At 38.8% G+C, this 21,285-nt stretch overlaps 2 protein-coding genes across 3 annotated transcripts in view; both read right to left on the bottom strand.

Moving 5' to 3' along the window:
• The window catches only part of ctbp2a (C-terminal binding protein 2a), a 90,249-nt gene extending 83,191 nt beyond the window's left edge, over positions 1 to 7,058 (bottom strand). The window contains exon 1 of one of the 2 annotated variants that reach the window (XM_084735386.1): positions 6,752 to 7,058. The gene's annotated coding sequence lies outside the window, so the exon portion shown is untranslated. The remainder of the gene's footprint in view (positions 1 to 6,751) is intronic. The other variant, XM_084735385.1, reaches the window with a different exon arrangement.
• Positions 7,059 to 9,080: 2,022 nt separating this feature from the next.
• On the bottom strand, positions 9,081 to 21,219 carry tex36 (testis expressed 36). The gene is given in 7 exon segments (XM_084736606.1): positions 9,081 to 9,164; positions 9,167 to 9,233; positions 9,235 to 9,339; positions 19,529 to 19,764; positions 19,863 to 19,937; positions 20,721 to 20,861; positions 20,962 to 21,219. Coding segments are annotated over 7 exon segments (759 nt in total). The 5' UTR covers positions 21,013 to 21,219.
• Positions 21,220 to 21,285: the final 66 nt, after the last annotated feature.

Raw genomic sequence — 21,285 nt, 5'->3', positions numbered from 1 at the left:
TTTATATTGCTGTAAATATCTGTTTTGGTTTTGAACTGCTGGGCAGAGAAAACAAGCAATCTGAAGAAGCCGCCAGAGGCTCTTGAAACATCTGATAGACGTTTTCCACTATTTTCTGCCAAAATACTAATTGGTTAATCAAGAAGTATGAGATTAATTATGAAAATAATTAATTATATCTTTTAATGAAATGCAACCAAAAATTTACATTTTAACTCAGAAAGAAAAATACACAAAGATCAAAGATTTTGAAGAATTAAGATCAAAGTTTGATCTTCATTTTCTCCACTAGTTACAAGATTATACTCCCAGCCATTAAACACAATGGCTGGGAGTATAATCAGGTCATGACAAGCAGGGAAATGACGCAGCACAATACATACAGTAATGAATATCTAATACAAACAGCAGTGCAACTTATTCACTAAATCTCTTTGGATATTATAGTTAATATTTGGCAACAATGTGTGGATATGATTCTGCAGTTTTGTGTTTGATCATCTCAATTAAAAAACTTGGAATATAATTTGCTTGTTTTCTGGCCACTATGCCAGCTGAACTGGGAATGACTATTAAATACATTATTTTGGATTGGCAACACTTACAAACAAGCTTGTAGGATGCCAACGTGGCAGGAGCAAGCTACAGAGAAGCTGTGAGAGGATGAAAACTGACTCCGGCTGCACTTGAAAGCAAACAACTGAGGATGTATCTATTTCTCCATACTGTATGTATTATATCACTGGCAGACAAGAGTGCGCGCATGCACACACACACACACACACACAGACACACACACACACAGACACACAGAGGGAAGGATTCAGAGCGTCCTGTATCTTTTAAGCACACTGTGCAAACAGGCCGTATCAGCGAAGAGAATCAGACACCTGCTGCTGTCTGCTGCAGTCCACATCCACTCTCCCAAAACTATCCTTCAAAACCACAAACACAAACGACTGACTCAGAAGCAACTGAGACACAACAGAGCGTGTTAGAACAAGCAAGAAACAGGTGCCGAAAATTTGAAGACGGCACCAATTACACTAAACACACACAGAAGATTTTAAAATGTCTGTTCTTTGAGACAAAACTATTACCAGCCAGCATGAGATACAGTACAACAGTTGCTCGAAGACTAATTGAAGTACAAATGTTCCCTCATTATTGTAATGCTTCTGAAACACAGTTCTCTACTTCACAGCACAATCTTTGTTTTCAACATCAAAGCCTTAATACAAGTTTTAAGATGTCTAAAGATCTGTGTGACTGAAATTCAACGGGACCTTTTGAAACAAAGAACAATGTTTCCCCTTCAAATATTTTATCAGGAAACTATGAAACTTTTAAAAGCTAAACTGGCTAATGAGCTGTAGCTGAATGAGTGGGACTCACGTAAGAGCACTTTCATATTCTTATATTAACTTTCTCTTACTTTTTTCGTACAATGGGTGCGAACATGCCACGTCAGATTCAGCAAATGTTCCTAACTTCAGATACCTGGAAATAATCTGTATGTGCATATTTGGGTGCACATGCGGAGACTTGTAAATTAGCATAATTACCGCCCCAATAATACCGTATGAGGCTATGCTTCCTGTTACATATTTGAGGAAGTGTTTGTTCATGAAAATAACGTCAAAGAGTAAACAGAAATGAATGAATTTGGAGTTTGAAGTCCTGCTTCCAGAGATCCATAAAGGAGATCCTAACATTTTAACAGCATCAGCAGTGGAATTAAGGACCCTGTTAAAGCTGAGGATCAGAAAAAGCGAGTGCTATTAATGACAAGTCACCTGAGGATCGTATTGTCACTGAAATAAAGAAGAAATGGTTCAATATGAAAATCAAACATGTACTAATCCATTATTTTCCAGTTCTGATCCTATTCTGCTATCTGAATTTAGATATCAGTCAACACTGATACTACACCAATCCAGCACTTTTTTCTTGACGTTTATGATTATTTATTATTATTAGTGGTGGTAGTAGTAGAAGTAGTAATAGTAGCAGTAAGATCACACAAGGCTAAAACTGACTCTCAGTCTGGAAAGCTTGTCTAGTTTTTGTGTGTAACTTGCGTAATGGCATCCTTCAACCACTGCAGGGAATATGCATCAGTTTCATGATCACAATACCCGATGAATGCCTTTCGTCATTACCGGGCCCTGATATGGATATTGTATGGATTGGTCCCATTTCTGATGAAAACGTCTTAAAAACAGAAGAAAAATAAAACGCCTCCCCACACCACGGCAATCACTGACTGCAATGGGAGGTAGGGGTCAAATTAAAGATGACAGGCTGTAAATTTACAATTACATTTTAATTTGAAATGCAGTCAAACAGGAAAATGTCAACATAATTATAACTCATTATATTATAACTCAAACTGTCTCCAAACTAATGAAATATACAGCCATTAGTAAAAAAAAACTTGAGTGTGTGTTTGGATAACAACACACTGACTGTACATGACTTCTACGACAGGTCTGGACTACTCATAAATTGTATTTGTACCCAAGAGAAAAATCAAACTATGAGAAAATTGGCTAACAGAAAACCACTTGAAGATAAATCTGTTAGTACAAGTGGTTCTTGCAAGAGGCCCAATGTTTCACACTCAAATATTCAGGAAACTATGACACTTTTCAGAGCTAAACTGGCTAATGAGCTATAGTTGAATTTATGTCTTTTTTTTTTCTTCTTTTTTTTTAAACAAAACTGTCAAATAAAATGAAGCAAATATAAATATATCAGCCAATAAGGGCCTATCACAGTTAGATCAGTATTGGCATAAATATGTTTTCCAATATGCACAAATATGAAAACTTTTATAATGCAAATATAATTATATATGTTGGGCAACACTTATGGGGACAAGAGGAGCTCCCTCACAGGTGTAAATAACATAAGTAACATCAGTAAAGTTATTGTTTAAGAAAGCAGCTTCTGCATAGTCATGTTGGTACACAGTCCACATAGAAAAGGTCTAAAAATTCACTATATCAGCCACCATATTGTCCATTTGTGAGTTTTTCCCCACTAATGTTTATAACGGCATCAGTCTCAAAAATCCGACACAAAAAAAACAAGCTAATAATTATGAAATACAACATGATTTGCAGCCACATCAAAAGACCAGTGGTATAAGCCGTGCTTCTTTCTTGCTCTGTGATTCTGCAAAGCAGTATGTGTGAGTGACATCAGGCCGTGCGTTTTCGGCCTCTTGCAGATGGCACAGTGTAATTTCACACCCATTACCTCCTCTCCACAATGCATAGCACAATCACATGACAGTAAAATCCTCTCAGACCAACTCCTATGGGAACTTTTAGGAGCCGTTAGTGGCCTGGCCATTATGGGAATTCTCCGAAGAGTTCACGAGAGCTATTTCAGCAGCGTCCAAATTACTGTGTTAAATGGAGTATTAGGCTCTGAGAATATGATTAACCAATTGTAATTACTTTCCTTCTGTGACTTCAAAACAGGCAGTCAATGCACGATTCTGTTTTTTTCTTTCTGCTGCTTTTAGCTCTACGTCAGTAAAAAAGAAGGACAAGGCAGCAATTCAAGATGGTAGCCTCACGAAATAAACATAACATGCGTTCTCCGTCCAAAGAAAACCACACACCAAATGAGTGAGTGGTGAGCAAAGTGAGAGACAGCACCTGTGCTTTCAAAAACCATCATCTCTTCCTGCATCGGTGCACTCGCTCCCCAGCTCGCCTCTCTGCTATCCAGCGTGTTATAATACAGCAGAAACACACAAATGAGTCCCTGCACAAGCATGTTGTACAGCAGATCAGCCATGTACAACAGTGCTCTGTACAAGCACAAATCATGTTCGTAATCACAGTACACTGACTCCACCAGTCACCAGGGAATATCTGTTCAGGCAAATGAGACTCCTGATTTCCAATACAAACACATGCGTGCACACACACACACACACACACACACAAGCATCAACATTGATAGCTACCATCAAGCACAAGCCGTGCGCATGATATCATAAATATTAAAGGGTTGGTTTTGCATTTTCTTGGCATTTTCCTCCACAGCGATAAATCAAAAGGCCTGATAGGAGCTGCCATGTACATTGTGATGCTGCCTGTGATGCGTTTGCCTTGGGAGGCCAGCTTTCATATCTAAACACATGCAGGCCACGGAGACGTGAGAAGAAGTTCAACCCCCGGCGGAGTTGAAGGCAAAGGCAAACGGGGAGGGCGGTGCTCCAGGTGGGACGGAGGAATCAAGCAAGGTGTAGATTTCAGATGCTGGTAACGTGTCCCCCCTCAATAGCCTATTTAGAGCACCTGAATTTGTCCTCCCAGTAAAAACACAGGAGTAGCAGAGGACTTGTTTTAACGATCAGCTAGAATGTGATGCAACAACGCCTCTGGTAAAGTAGGTGGTAGCAGTATGAAACCTCGAAAGCAATGGCTACAATCGGCCATAAAACAGAAAAAGAAGACACAACTTTGATAATCATTCACACGGTGGCCATTTTTCTCAAATGTGATGCTTGTACTGCTGTGTGTCGGGTTGCGAGTCTTGTAATGGTAGGGAATCTGACAAATCATTATCATTTTACCGTTTCTTGATTGGCGAGCAACCGAAAACACAATGGATAGGACATTTAAAGCTAAAATAACACATTTTATAACCCTGTAATCTGTGTGAATCACAGAGAAATGTGTGTTCTAGCAAACACAATGTCACATAATGTTACTGACTGAACCAGAACATCCCTGAGGTCGGGGGAAAAAGATAGCAAGACAATGAACATTAAGATTGCATACATTGCAAGATTGATTACATCCAGTGTGTTTTACTTCCAGGCTTAGCATTAAATAAATGTGTCCAAGAGTGCACTGATATTTCATTATTAATTTACGTCTTTCCTATCCTATTATGTAACACTATCAAATGGTAGCGTCAGCTAGGAAGTGGCTGAATGCTACTGCTAGCTATCAGAACTAATGGGTTATCAAATATGTTATTTAATCTTGAAATATAGCTCCATATCCCTTCAGATTTTCACTATTCATTATCTTCCATTTGCTAATCAATCTGGAAGCGATGAAACAAAAGCAGTTTGTCAGATTCTCTACGTTTATATGACTGAAACACAGCAGTACGACATGTGAGCTTCCCACCCCGAGCGTGACATCAGAGGAAGATGGCTGCCTTGAGAATATGGTTAATGGGGGAGCCAGAAGACGAAAGGAGGAGGTCTGATATTAGGACATTTTTTCTCAAAAAGTCTGAAAACAAAGTAAGTTGTGCATTGGGATGGTAGCAAATGTCCTACAAGGTGATATTTTTTAATTTACTTTTAGAAGTGCTGTTTGCCAGTTTGCTAATTAAGGCAAAATCTTAAGACAACGTTGCCTGCTGTGCCCAGAATTAAAGCTTGCTAGGCCAGCAGTGGACAAGCTAGTTTAGCATTAGCTATAAAGCTGCTGTCCAAAGACATTCAAGAGAATGGCAGCATGGGATTTGTTGACAGCATGGGACAGTTGGAAAAATGGAAATTCAGGTACCATATCTTGTTTTCCATAAATATAGACATTTCCACTATATTCTGATGCCAAAATGCATGCATTGGTGCATGAAATTCACCAGAATGCAGGAAATTAAGTATTTGATATTCAAAATCTCCTGGGGAAGGACTCTCTGACCGCCAAATTCATATGTGTCCCCCTCCCCGATAGTTGAAATGATTTCTACGCCCTTGCTCTGTCTGTTCATTGCCAGAAAATGATTTTTTGGGGTTAATACACTTCATAATCTCTAGCTGAAAATACACCTCTTGAGATGATCAAGATATTCTAACAAGCATGGAGTTTTAAATGCAAACATTCGCCACGTGAACCATGTGGGCCACGGCCTGTATATCATTCACAAAGGCCTTTTCTCTGCGGGCAGGCTCCACTCTAAGTTCCCCTGCCTGTTGTGACAATGCCCACGGGGGGAGAGCAGATGTCCGTTGCCAGCAGCACATCTGCATACAGCCTCAATCCCCACCCCTTCACTGGCCAGACAATGGAGCCGCCCTCCTCCTCCTCCTCCTCCACTTGAAGCTTTCCTCCACTGGAGCCTCCAAATGCAGTAAAAAAAAAAAAAAAAAAAAAAAAAAAAAAAAGAAGAAGAAGAAACAGAAGAAGAGGGAGTGTGGAGAGTTTTGAGACCCAATGCCTGTCAACACTGTGAAATAGAAGGATTATCCTCCTGTTTCAACATGTGCAGGTGCTCATATGGATGCCTGATTGGGTCACTAATTAAGCACCCATTAATTAGCAGGCTACAGATGACAAGTGAAGTTCACACTGGATTTGTTTGCTGGCACACATGCTCTCAAGAAATGTTGCAAAAACACACTTATGCAAACTTTTGATGCAACTCTTCCAAACACATGTCAGCATTCTTTATGATTTCACTTGAAAAAGAGCTTACAAATATTTACAGAAAATTCCCATTAATTGATTTTCACAGGGATCTCTAATATGCTCACCATTACCTTTGTAACTGCCCAGCTCATTAGGAACTTAATAAAGCCAATTCCCACATCACTATGAAGTGGAGTATCGGCTAATGTCTACTCCCACCCTCCCTTGTCCCTCCTTGCTGATGGCGCAGGGACACATGGACAGCGACGCGAGTATAGCTTTTTCTAAACTACACCCCGGTGGAGCACACAACTGAAATATTTTACACCACCCTTTGCAATAATCTTGAATCCTACCTCGACTGGATGTTTACTGAGAGTTCAAACGTCGGCTTTGGGGGCTCCAGAAATAGCATCGCAGGCTACGCATTTCAAATTCGCTTGTTATCTCGGATTTAGATAATGATCCACCTTTAGATGACATAAAAACTTAATCCTGAACGCAACGGGACAATCTCCGGCGCTGGGAAACGGTGCCCGCTGTCGCTTTTTACGGGGGGAAGTAGCCTCGGCTCTCGGTGTGCCTGGTTATCCTGCTGTTTACTTATACGCTTCATAAACACTCCTATTCTTTTCCTCCTGCCAGAATTGAGAGGTGTGTATCAGTTTGCTTTTCCTTTTTTTTCTCTCGCTTTTTGAGTGAGGCGGAGCCTTTGCCCACTTCTCCCTCACACACACACACACACACACACACACAGCAGAGATGAGAGACACTTCTTGCAGTTGATGGAGATGGGACAGTGGGAATTTTCGAGAAAAGGCGATTTGTGGTTGTGATATCTGTTGTTTTAGGCTCGATCATGTTTTTTTTCTTCTTTCTCATATTATTGTAGTAAAAAAGTTTAAAGGACATATTTAAGATTTTAAGTCCATCTTAACGCGATTCTCCAATACCCATATATGCACTGAATGTTACTGGTCATTTTAATATGGTGGTTTTTAGAGAATAGCTATTCAAAATCATATAACTAATTTATAGTGATTTAAAAAGTGAAATGCATCATTATAACTTGAGGTACGTCTCAAGACTTTATCAATGTGTAAATTAACACGTTAAGTTCATTACTTAGATTACACAAAAATAACACAATATACATTAAATTACAAAATTTTATGTTAAAAATGTTAGCCAAATGACTAAAGAGCATCTTCTGGGTTAATTTAATTAGCGTAACATTTCCCGCTAACTTCAGCTGAAATACCAACCCAAAAAATATCTTTTTCCTCATATATAGACAATATATAAATCATCATGCCTATTTTAAAATGCTTGAGTTGAGTTAATTATAAAAATGAAATGAGGAAGTGATGTTATAACTTGTAATGCTGAAGTAGCCTCCTGTTTAGCATTAGCTTAGCCTTGTTCATTGCTTTTGATTGGTGGGTGTTTAAATAGCACTTTTATCAATTATCAGCCATATATTTTCCTCTTCACAAAAGCGCACCACATTGCTCGGGTTACACCTCTGAATGAAATGAAAACACACCTCAAAGGCCGTTGGACACCACTTCGAGGAAGTGTGTCATTCAATCTAGAAACCAAAGCAAAACGGTGCATGGCGTTTTAAAAATGAACGTGCCCCTGGTCAAATATTAGGAAATATTTTTTAAATGGTTTTGTCAGTTGGTTCATTCAGAAACCTGGGAGCAAACCTTAGTAACTTCCAAGTAAAAAAACAACCAGCTAGCTTAGTGATGTGTTAATCAATCATTCCTATTTAATGAGGATTTAGAGTCGAAGTCATTGAGGTTTCAGTTCTACTTTCTGTTGTAACTCTTACAGTTGCTCATTCAGCATTTCATGTAACATTTCTTGTATCAATCTCTCTGATGTTTGTTTATCAGCATCCACTACAGCTACTTTTTCTCACCATTAGAAACGAAAACATCCACGGACTCACCTGTTTTGTCAAGTCATGACGTTTAGCTGGTGAGGTTTAGGACGTAATAAACAACAGTCATTATTACAGTCAACATCATTACTCAAAAACTAACATCCTTATCTAGATGTATGTATGAAGTGAGCCAAACAACGTACTCTTGAGAAAAGAAATGTTCCAAGCAAGCTGTTTAGTTATTAGCATTATTAGAAAAGTCACTGGGATTTTGAATGTTTTCTCACTGGGATGTTCCTGTTTCACTTTGATGCTCTGCAGCAATAATATAACATAATTGTTTGCTTGACTGGCCGTAAGATTTGGGCTAATAGCTAAATAATAGCTAGAACAAGTAAGGTATATTATTTTATGCTAATAAATTGGAAAATTCATCAGACTTTGCATTTGCCACCGCTCAAATTAAAGGAGCTGCTTTCACCTAAAAAGGAGCTGTAGCTCTCATTTATAGAATCTGATCAATTTAAATTTAAATTAAATCAATTTAAATTTGATTTTTAGGGTAATTAAAACAATTGTTGAATGAATGACAAATTTAGTTTTCCCAAACAAATATTTTTTCCTGCCAGTGACTTTGCAATAGTATTTAGACCTTTGGGGAAATAGAATTTAAATGACCGCTTTACTGTATAACTTAGATAGATAGATAGATAGATAGATAGATAGATAGATAGATAGATAGATAGATAGATAGAGTTCAACTGCATGTTTACTCACTTCATTCTTCCTCTTTATGCCACAGGTGCAGATAGCAGCAACTGCAGCTGTGCCTTGATGTCATGCTTAAAACATGCAATCTATATTTCCCCCTTTTTCTAGCTCCAGTCTCAGCAGCAGAGAGATTATGGACTCTCTCTTCATTCACACAGTGGTGCCGGCCATATTACACGGCACAGATGGCAGAGAGCATCTTTGGATTTCCCGGTCACTTCGGTCTTTGCATACTTTTCCAGCACTTCCAGCAAACTGTAATCTCTGAATGGAGCTTTCCTCAAAGACAAAGAAAATCACCATTAGCAGTAGTTGAATCATTTACATATCTTCTATTCTGTATCTTGCCATAGCTTCTGTACCATGCACCCTGTGTGTGTGTGGTCCCAGGCCTGGGGGCTCTTGGCCCTGTCCTGAGTGCATCTTTCCCTGTGGTCATTTTGTCTTCAGCACAATGTAACTACTGGGCATGAACCCAAACCCTCCAAAGACCAACACCAGCCAACAGAGGACACCAACTGAAGCATATGTTTTGCAGCACAGCGGATGGATGGCAGGAGGAGGAAGAGGCTGAGGAAACTATTTGAATCACTGCTGGGAGGCTGTATCTGTAACACAAAATTTGATTTAGATGAGGGCATCCCTTTTTGCCACTTAAATAAACCAGTACACAGAAATGCATTTAAAAGGATAGTTCGGCCCCAAATCAAAAATAAATATTTTTCCTCTTACCTGTAGTACTAATTATCCAGCCATACACACGTTTGTCTTCTCTCAAGTATAATCTAACTAGATGGCACTCAGGATCCACTGTCCCTTTAAACAACTACCAAACCAACATTTCAAAATCCAATGATGAATTCAATGAATGATGAAGTCAATGATGCGGTTTATTGTGTAATGATGTAAAATGCTGTATAAAAAAGTATGTAACATATATGTTGGTATCCTCAGATCAGTAACTGTATATGTGTCTGAATTCCCCTCTTGTCATTTTGAAGAATTGTTTCAAAATCTGCTTTCTTGGTACAGATTTAAAACCTACAAAAGGCTGTGTTTGCTAATTATAAGTTTATCCTCTCTTGTGTTTACTACAGTATAGGTCAATTAGTAAAGGACCTTACTGTGCTTTGTTTGTCTTCAGATAGCACTTACACTATGTTCCTCTTTTTTTTATTATCCTCAAGCCACTAGCATTAGAGTCTGGTTGTATTAAATCAATACAGGCCTGAAAATAATTAAAATGTTCACCACATTAAGGGTTTGATAGTATGATTTTTGTTTCTTCGCTAGTTGTTCAAGGATGACAGTCAACACACATACACCTCTAATCTGTTCACTGTACAGAGGGTATTTGAGAGGATCAGTTGTGTGCGACTGCATATTTCTGCAGAGAGACATTATTTCTTCCCTCAATTCCTCCTGGCAGAGATCTGAGTGTTTGACCTTTTTAAAATGCAAAGCGATTCTTCTACTCCAGAGAGTGAACGGGAGGCTCATGATTGTGCCACTAAATTTGAGGGACTTAATGCAGTAACTCACAGAGAGGGAGAGCTGTTCTGCACCTGCTGAAGTCGAGACTTGGTTACGGGGATACAATAACATCTCCAAGGGTTATGTTAATCTTTAAAGACGGGTTATTCTTATGCTGCTCCACTCTTTACCTCATTTGAATGAATATTTCACCGCAACCTTGAATCAGTCTCTCATGCTTAAATCACCTTATTGCATAGCAGTTCCTTTTACTCGGTCCTGAATGCGTACTATAACACTTAGGTCTTTTGCTTTACAGTCTCTAATATCAAAATAAACTCTTTTTAATCTTCATTCAGCCCAACCATTCCTCAGTCGTTATTCTACCAAATCATTGGTTCCTATTCAATATAACCTTGACTAAATCACTATGGAAAACTCCTCTACCTCTCTACTGACCTCTCTTGTGATTTTAGATTAACATTACACATCGTTTCACATCTTTCGTCTTCCTTGAGAAAGGGAAGTGCAGCTAATTAAACTTCAACATCACTACCCGAGCACTTACGATTATCAGCAGCTAAAAAGTGAAGATCATGTTAAATTGAGAATTTAACAATTTATGACACACACTACATATGGGATATTGTAATGAGCAGCTCATGGGAGTGTAATTTACATTTGATAATGATGTCAGATTGTTAAGAGTGTGCCATTGTACTGTTATGTACCTCCTCCACTGAGTGTGCATACAGTGCAGCAGCAGAATGTCTTTTAACGTTGCTTTTGAGAGATGGCATAATATGGTTCAAACAAAGCCACACAATACCACTCTGACCGCACTCACATCTAATTATATCCCACCACGTTAAGGCCTCTGACACATTCATTGCAGCCCTTTAAAAGACATTCATTGGCTTATATTTATGCCTCCCAACAGAATGCAAATGAGGCAGATTTACCCCTTTGACTGGAGAATAAGTGTGAAAACAGTTAATTAGACTTGTTGTGAGGTCTCTGGATGTTTTTTGCTTCCTCCTACAGCAGGAAATAGAGAGCTGTGAATGTTTATGTGCAATGTTAAAGCAGTCTGACTACTGAAACTGTAGATATGGTATGTAATGGAGCTGAAAGCAGGAAGTTACACAGTCACATCTGAAAAACAGCAGCAGTCTGTGCACAGAAAATACCAGCAAAAGGAAGCAGAATTTAAGATAAATTGTCTGAAGTGTCACTTTGTTTCAGTTGCACACGTCTCTTCCAATTACAGGATCATGTCAGACGCGACTAACTTCTCTTGTTGACACATTTTTCATGAGGCTCCAGCCTGCGTCTGGTCAAGTATGAAAGACAGACTAAACATGAAGATTGTGTGGGGTGTGTGGTCTGGTTCCTGATCTGTAAATTGGAAAAGATTTATCCATTTTACCTAATGAGATTAAAAAGCTGTGATGCTGAGGTTGAGAAGGAGCAGACTAGATGAAACTAAGAGGTGGAGCTTCTTAAGTAGTGATGAAATACTCGGTAATATTGTACAAATGTGGCAAGCCAAACTGAGCCACGGTTTGAGCTAAGAAGTGTGTTTCTGAGAGGAGGATAGAGGTGTCCATACTCATCGCCTTAAGGTTGTCTCTGCATTCTTGATGCTTACTCTAAATATGCTCAAGAAAAATATAGACACAACACTTTTGTTTTGTTCACATTTTTCAGGAGTTGAAGTAAAGAAGGACTTTTTCGATTTACAATTACACAATTTGTTGAAATCTGTTTGTGAGCACTTTGCCAAGATAATTCATCCACCTGATAGATCTGTCATCTAAAGATACTTATTTAACAGCATAATTATTGCAAAGGTGTGCCTTTGATTGGCCACAGTAAAAGGCCACTCTCAGCTTTCTCTCAGCAGGGCAAAGTCATGACCTGCCCTACTCTGCCCCTGATTGACTTACCCTGATATTCACACCCTGACCCTAACCAAACACTCCTCATGCTGAAACCTTACTCAGCCAAAAATGGCAAGCTCTAGCCAATCAGAGGCACAAAAGGGCAGGTCATGACTTTGCTGCCCTGGGGAAAAATTGGTAAATGTAGTTCTATATATTTTTCTCAGGAGGGCAAAGTCATGACCCATCCTAACCTGCCCTGATACACTGTTTTGCTATGGTTTCCTCAAAACGGTGTACAACGGTGTGCAACAGGGTTTTAGTTACCCTTTCCCTCATTCAGAGCCATTACCCAATCAACAGGAACATGTATGTTACACCACCGTATTAAAAATGCATTGCAGTGCAGTGGTTCAACTGGGTGTTCAGCATACCATCATTTTACCATTGTTTCTGTTTGAACAAAAAGTTTTGCAGTGTGTTGTTGGGGGTGAACGTGGCCCAGGTTTAAGCATTAGGAGTGATTGGTAGGGTTAGGGTAAGAATATCAGGGTAAGCCAATCAGAAGTAGAGTCTTTTCAAAATTCTTTTCTTTTCCAAATAAAACTAAGCAGTCTTTTATTGCGATTAGTCCAGAGCACACCTGTGCAATAATCATACTGTTTAATCAGCATCTCTATGTGCAACACCTGTCAGGTGGATGGATTATCTTGGCAAGGGATAAGTGCTCACTAATACAGATTTTCTGAAATTTGTGAACAAAATTTGAGACAGGTTGCACAGTAGAAGTCCCCATTTTTTTTACTCCAACTCATGAAAAATGAGAGTGAAAACAAAAACATTGCATTTATATTTTTGTTGAGTATTTAAAAGGCTGATTCTGCTTCAAACATGTGCCACTTAGCAAATATCTAATTTCACATAGTAAATACATAAGCTAAATGACAATAATCAATCCTTTTTACAATTATTTAGCACATTTTTGCAACATTGATGTGTACAAACTGACAAAGTATGGAATACATTTTTCTACTTGCAAATTATGCACGATAAATTCATCCTTGTATAAACTATTTTCTTGTTCTCTCCCGGGTGGGATACTTGAACAGACTGCTGCTTGTAGGTCTTTGTTTACAACCAGCCTAATGTAATTATACTCACCACCTACACACAAATTAGCATGCAAACTGTGTCGGAGGTTTGAAAAATACAGGGTGGAATGTGATTTAGTGCATGGATAGGTCTGATCTTCTGAGGCAATGTTTCTGCAGCGCTGCTCAACACCCTGATACCAGGTCAGTGGACCTCACGGCTGCAACATAGGAAGCAGGCCTGAGCAGGACTGGCGCTAACAAGCAGGCTTCGGAAGTAACAGATTACATGTAACATAATTATACAATTAAGGTACCAAAAAAAAAAAAGGCAAATGTATTCCATTATAGTTACAGACAAAAATATAATCAGATTTCAGACACATTTAGTAAAAATGTGGATTAATAGCAGGATTACATTTTAGAATAAATAAATATACTACCATCCACAATGCACACATTACTAAACTTCACAAGTCTCATGGCACCACTCTGGTTTCAGTGAAACCAGCTAATCTTACAGTCAATTCTTTATCATGACCTCTAGTGAAAAAAAATGCTTCACTGGGTGCAAATTTCAACATTTTGTTGTCTTTAAATCAGAAAAGAGGAACAACATCAAAGTACCATACAAGTTCTGCCTTAAGCTGTGAAAATGCTGTCATCATCCAATGATTCAACATCTAATTTAAAGATACATTTACAAGAAAGACCAACAGCTAATATTAAATACATAGAACAACCACAAACATTAGCTACATAGATGAACTGCTAATCTTAGCTACAGAAAACAAGGATTCAAGGATATTATCATCACTGGACTGAAGTTTCTTCATAATACACACAAAATACAAAATATATGATTAATTAAATTCAGAATGGAACCAGGTGATTATCAGGAGCAGCCTTAAGTCCCAGCAGTAGCATGGCTTTCATTTGCTCACCTCCTCCTCTCCTGTGGTCACCTGAAGCATTGCATCCAGCTGATCTGACTGCATATTCAAAAGATGATAACTGCACTTGTCAATCGTTTCAGGCTCTGCTGCTTTTTAATCCAAACCCCTCATCTTAATTTCCAAAGCCTACAAGTGTATGTCTGTCATCGGTGACAGATTAAAAAGAGAAAAGTAGTGAAAATTGAAGGAGCTATTGGCCGCTGCATCCTACATATGCTGCCACTGCCATACAACCACTGATGTTACCTACATAGAACAACTGCTAAAATTAGCTACACACACCAACTGTTAACATTAGCTACAAAGAAATCCTGATAGCTTGCTACTACTACTACTACTACTAGTACTTATTTTGGGACTATAAGTGGTGATGCTGGAGACTGGGATGGTTTGTGGCTGTGAATAACATACGTACATTTAAATGTGCATTCTTGCATAGTAAAGGGAGGAATAGATGGACAAATAATTGAGGTAATCCAAAGGTAACAGAAAGTAATAAGTTACATTAATATTGTGACACTTGGAAAAGATTACTGACTACATTTTTTACCAGCTGAATAGTAACTGTATTGGAATATTTTTTTAAAGTAATTTTCCCAACCCTGCTAACAAGGTCCAAAGTACTCAATTTAAAACCACATGTACAGTGCAAATACACACACAAAATACACACAGCCAGAGCTGAATCGTAGCTGAGCTGCAGCACGGGAGCTCTTATCTGCTCTGAACAAACTCCTCGAGTGATGGGAATGTTCTCAGGATGTTATCTTGTCCTCTGTGGAAATGAGATAGCCAGCCACCTTTATCACCACCCTCAGACTCTGGAGGGCCCCTGACCATTACTGGAAAAAGGACCACTGGGCTGCCAGGGGACAGTAACCAACTGGCTGCTTGAAAAAAAAAAAAAAAAAAAAAAAAAACGAGACTGCCAGGGAACTGCAAGTGCTGCAAGTGGAATGACTGACAGGAGATTGGAAGGAGTCTTACGGTTAGGTAGTTTAACCCAGCCAAGGGAGTCAACGCCGTGTCTACGAGGCTGTTTTGGACTTTGCTGTTGCTATTTGGACAGAATGCTGAATATTTGAACTAGATTAAATGTTAAACATGGAAAAATATTGTGAGCCATGACACCTTATTAAAAAAGATGTAAGAAGAGAGGAGAAAACTCTAAAGGGATCGGGGGAAGATAGACATTAGTTATAATTGGCAAAAGAATAAACAAAAAAAAAAAAAAATTTGATATATGTGATTTAACCGCAGCATCTCCATGGCAACTCTCTTTTCAAGTCCCATCTTTAATGAATAGGTAATGGATAAAATGCAAGATGTACAACTTTATAACGTCAGAACAGACACCAAAACTGGCAGGGGGGGGGGGGGGTAGATTTTTGTTTGACAAAAAATGATTTTGTGCACACAACAGAGTACGTCAAAACAGCACAGCAGCCTTTTGGAATAGAAAACACACACACACACACACACACACTCACACATACAATGTACCAGGGCAACACAAATCTTCCTTCTGTTGCTGTCATTTTTGACTGTCTGGCAAATCCACCTCTTGTTTTCAAAGCTTTTTTTTTTTTCTCTAACAGGTGCAAAACCTCTCAACTCAACACATCAAAGAGACACATGCACCTGCGAATAAATCACAGCAAATGGTAAGAATCCAGGCTAGGGCCTCCTAACACCAAAGAGGTAGGATTCAAAGTGTCTGATTTAATATTCATGAAGTGCAAGGCTTTGGTGGTTGAATGCTTGTTTACTGAGATGTGTCTTTTGTCCTTGGGAGGAAGGTTTGATATTCCACCAAGTAACTGTATTTACATATACTTGCGGTTTTGCCTCCCCATGATATAACACACGTATCTCGCCTAACATGACACATACAGTACGCACGACCACATACTGACTAATGATTGACACACACTACTTCTCAGAGTTCTCTCGCCCTTGCAAAAATATTAAAAAAAAAAGCCTCACTGCCATTCTGACAGAGCTAATGAGAGTTTCTGATTATGAAGTGTCTGTGGTTTCTGTGTGGAGGAGTTGTTCAAGTTGTGGCAAGTCCGAAGGGAAGTGTAGTCTGCAAACTGCACCCACAGGGACAGAGAGATGACAGACAACCAGTCAAGACCAGACAGAACCAACTGTCAAACACAAGCGCAGGTGTTTTTCATTAATAAAACACCACAGTCCCTCTAGTCAACGCAACTGTGCCTCTTTAAAGAGTGTTTCAGAATAATTTAGGTATGATCTGACCACCAAAAATGTTGTTCCAAGTTTATTTTACAGTACACTAATAAGACGTAAAAAGCTGTACTTTGTATAACATTTGACAAACTCATAATATGTTCTTAATTAGACAGTATTAAACCTTTTATTAGACCCTTATTAGACTTTATTAGAGGGCAATTAGGGATGCATTAAAACAGACCTGACCTGTTAAATACAGCAGAATGACATGCTACTTGAGTCTGTGCAGTCATCCATAGACAAAATATTCCTCTACCTCTATATTTTTAGCCTGTACTTGGTAGATCTGGTTTATATGTTGTTTTTTTGTGAAGGAGAAGATATGTGATTTCACTTTAGTTTACAGTACAATTCTGTTTTAATGTGTCCTAAATTACCTTCTAAGACAGTCCAATAAGGGTCTAAGGATCTAATAAAGTGTCTAAAACTGTCTAATAGGGAACATATTTCTAGTTTTTGTCTGATTTGATGTGTTACTAGTGTACCGTTAGGTGTATTGTGTCTTATTACAGTAGTGTCTGTTTAATGTCTCAAAAAAAAAAAAAATTCCATAATTTATTTTTTTTGTCAAATGTGCTACAAACTATGGCTTGTTCCACCTTAATAGTATGTTATCGTCATATACAGGAGGTGTCTGTTTGTGATATGGTGAAGATAGGGTTAAAATAGAGCTGGTAACCTTTTTCTTCCCATCTGTGCACCTGTTTTTTTCCCTATTTTATCAAAAGGTATGGTCATTACAAACCCCTCGCCCTGCAGCTTGTTGTCAGTCGTGCACCTGCAGGCAACAATGTGTGAGATAATCTCAAAGTGAAATCACAAAGGGGCGGCAGCTCCAGATGGATGTCTCACAGCTTTCTGGTCTTGCTATATAAAAACTGTGAGGTGTATGTCACCTTTTTAAAAGTGAAACAAACTCCTACAAGGTCGGCGCCGTGTGCGGATCAGCTAATTACAACGGCTGAAAGAAAGCTTGTGAGAAAAACTCATCTCCCCGGTGGGTACTTAAAGAAAGAAAGCAGCTGGTCAGACCGTACTCTGGAGAAAACATCAGCTATTGGAGAGAGTGGCTGGGGATACTCTTCTCTTAAGTGCTTTTCTCAGAGCAGTGTTCTCTGTTATTCGCTCCCACGCTTTCTCCTCTCTTGTATGGGCGGCACACACACACACACACACACACTCACACACATATGCATCCCTTTCATCCCCAGGGGTGAAACAAACCCATGCATTATGACTCAAATCAAGCTTAATTTATTTCACATGCTCTAATTTAATGTCTTCATGTTGATATGCATTGAATAAAAATAGCTGGATTCTTTTTCTAATTATTTCCCCCCACATTTTCTCCAGAGCATGCACATTACACAGGGGTTTTTGGTTATTACATTTCTAACACAACTTGGCTGTTGAATAACTCAGTGGATCATCAGGCCAACTTGATGACTCATGCAAACCTGCTGCCCTCTGCTGGTAAAACTATGAACTACCAACAGTCTTCATAAGACTCTTCTAGTAGTTCCTGATACAAATACAGTCATGATTGTGTATAGTTTCATTCCCTACAGTTTTATTGCCTATATTTTCTCATCCCACGTAGGTGAAGTCCTTGACCCTGGTATTTCGAGACACTACTTAAGGAGGTTTTGATACGGTTTGGGGAATACTTCATGTGGAAAAAGTTGGTTCCACAGGGAGCTATGGCAAGTCTGATAAATCGCCTCAAGTGACATAGCTCGAGGCAACAGCAGCTGGGTCTGAAGACCACAAGTTTGAAAAGGAAAACAATACGGGGGTGTGGAGTTAGAAAGAAGTGAAGTTATCAGCTCTCTGCTCGAGGCTAGTAGCTCCAGGCTGCATTACTGAGCTGTTGCAGGTTTGCATTGTGGGTAATGTAGACGTCAGGTTTTGACAAAGAAGAAGAATGTTTGAAATACATAAGAAGATATCTCCGGTTCTGCTGTGATTCTGATACCTTAGAAAAACAAAAACAAAAAAAAGCTGTCTATTGTGAGTGCAACTCAGAGGAATAATAATTAAGTGTGTTAGTAAAGTACGCCTACCATTTTGTTGTACTTTATATGTGCCAAAATCAATTCAGGGAAACTATTTACATAGATTTATTACGTGGCTTTGTAAAATGCTCGACTCTGATTGGCCAGTTATGGTCTGTTATTTCTGAATGACAGAACGTGGCATTAAAAGCATATCTAATACAACATACAACTTGATGATGATAAAATGGCATCATCACGTGCACTTAAATGTAGTCAAGGTCATGATAAGATGCACTAATTATATATTGTTAGTACATTAAGTGGATCCACTTTCCAGTCTAATTAGGGTTGTTGCGGAACAAAACCTTGTTGGTAAGGATCTTACTTTTCCTGCCTGGAGTACAGCTCTAAGAACAAGACAAAATGCTATCTGATGTTTCTAATTCAGGACTTTATTTGGCAGCTGAAACCTCCAGAAAGTTCACTTGATCCTCTCTATGCTGTGCCCCCTCAATGATGCCATCTAGTGCTTTACAGGGAAAATCTGGATTATGTGAAGTGGGGTTCTATGAGGAAGTCAGTGTATTAAACTACAGTAGATGATAGTCGGCAGCCCCCAGTTTGGAGAAGCAGAAAGGAGCACCACCATAGAAGTGAAGTAAATTAAAGCACCGACTATGGGAAAGTACCTCATACAACGGCACATCAAATAATACAAACTATCCCTTTAAACATTTGGGTATCTGTAGTTGTTAGCTGCCAGCACTTGCAGGGTCTCTGAGCGATTAGAGTCATGTCGTCCGAACCACATGAATTGTTCCCCTGCCTGTGCCAGAGCTGCCTCTGCAGACTTCTGCTGGTGGTTGCGGGGGAACCGTCTGGCGCTAGTTGGACCATTAACAGCCTGCTTTACCAAAAAATCATTCTGGTAGATCGTAGTGTTCTTCCCGGTCTCTCCAGCGCTGTTGTCAGCTCCATCATGGCACAGGCAGAAGTGGGAGTTTTGTTGTCTGCGATCATCAGGACACTTCCTGCGTCCTACACCCTGAAGCATACACAGAAAAGACATGGTTTGCTTTCAGTGAGGAATGTGTTGATGGATCTCAACATTTCATAAAGCCTTGAATTTCTTTTCATACTCACATGAGAGAACACAGAGATGTCATATTTTAAGGTAAGCTTGTTGTCATGGTCTGAGAATGGATACCCTCTGGATTCCTGTAAAGACACACATAAAGACACTCATATTGGAAGGACAGTATATTGTATATACAACTGAGGCCACTTCTTTCTTTGCACAAGTGCTCTGATGGAAAGTGCAATGAAATCTTTCTAAGCCCAGGGACACTGCATTGAAGACTCTTCATACACAGAGATCAGCACAAACATATAAAAAAAAACCTAACTTGTTATAAACTACAAATACTTGCTCACCAGTGTATTTAAATAAAATATAAAGTACTGGTGTGGAACATGTATTTAATTCAAATACAAGTGGTGTGTTGAAAATCCAAAAATACATAATATACAAACATATATTGAATATGTATATAAATGTGTCGATTTATTTTAAGTATTTCAAATACACAAATAAAAGCTTTTACACTATAAAACATCATGCATCTTGCTAATTGCACTCAATTCCTGATCTTTTCTGATGAAGGTATTGTAAATACACAGCTTTATTTATTCACGTTAATTAAATATAAAATGTCTAGTATTTAATTTATGTGAAATTATTGTCTTTGTTATTACTTTTTGTTTTACTTTTACTAACTCAAGGAAATTGTTACACATTCAACATAAATTAAAGCACATCAGTGCAAGGGTTTGAATGTGTGTGTGTTTATTTAACTAGAAAAGTTTATTTGTTTTGAACTAACTGTTTTAACCTTTTTTTCTGCCCAGCAAACTGCAAATTACAAAACACTCAAAAGTAATTAAATACATACTTTAAACACATTTAATAGGAATACTGTCCATCTCTGTTCACACACACACCTGCTGAGTTTTCCATTTAGGATAGCGCTTGAAGTCCAAAGCCTGAGGCAGTGAGGATTTAGCCTGACTCAGCATGATTCCAGTGCTTGTGCAAGTCTCACGATTCCTTGGTTCCTTTTCTGGTAAATCTGGATGAGCAAACTGAGAGGAAAATGTGAGAAAAGCTAATGAGACATCCAGGAGGTTTGACTGTTATGATTCGTAATGAACTGATTATGTGATATGGTGAAGAATTTCTTACCCATTTGCCATCATTGCTCATTGAAGAATATCGCTTTCCACCTTTTACCATTTTGGCGTAGTTTGGGAGGTTGAGTTCACCAAGTTGTTTCACCAACACACCACAGACTCACTGCCCAACTTAACAACTAATGCAAACACTGGTGACTATGGAAACCTGCAGTAAACAAACAACCTGAAATGTGATCTCAATTGCCATGGAGAGGTGGAACTGCAGTTCTGACTGTGAAATGTGATTTACATCAAACAAACAAACCAAAAAACTTCTGTTGAATTAAGTATTAGAATGTACACAAATGTAATTGAATTGATGTGCTTCCTCAGT

The sequence above is a fragment of the Lutjanus erythropterus genome, chromosome 14 (genome assembly GCF_056507025.1).
Source record: "Lutjanus erythropterus isolate fLutEry1 chromosome 14, fLutEry1.hap2, whole genome shotgun sequence".
Taxonomy (NCBI): domain Eukaryota; kingdom Metazoa; phylum Chordata; class Actinopteri; order Lutjaniformes; family Lutjanidae; genus Lutjanus; species Lutjanus erythropterus.
Note: the sequence above shows the minus strand (reverse complement) of the source record. Positions and strands in the feature narration are given on the sequence as shown.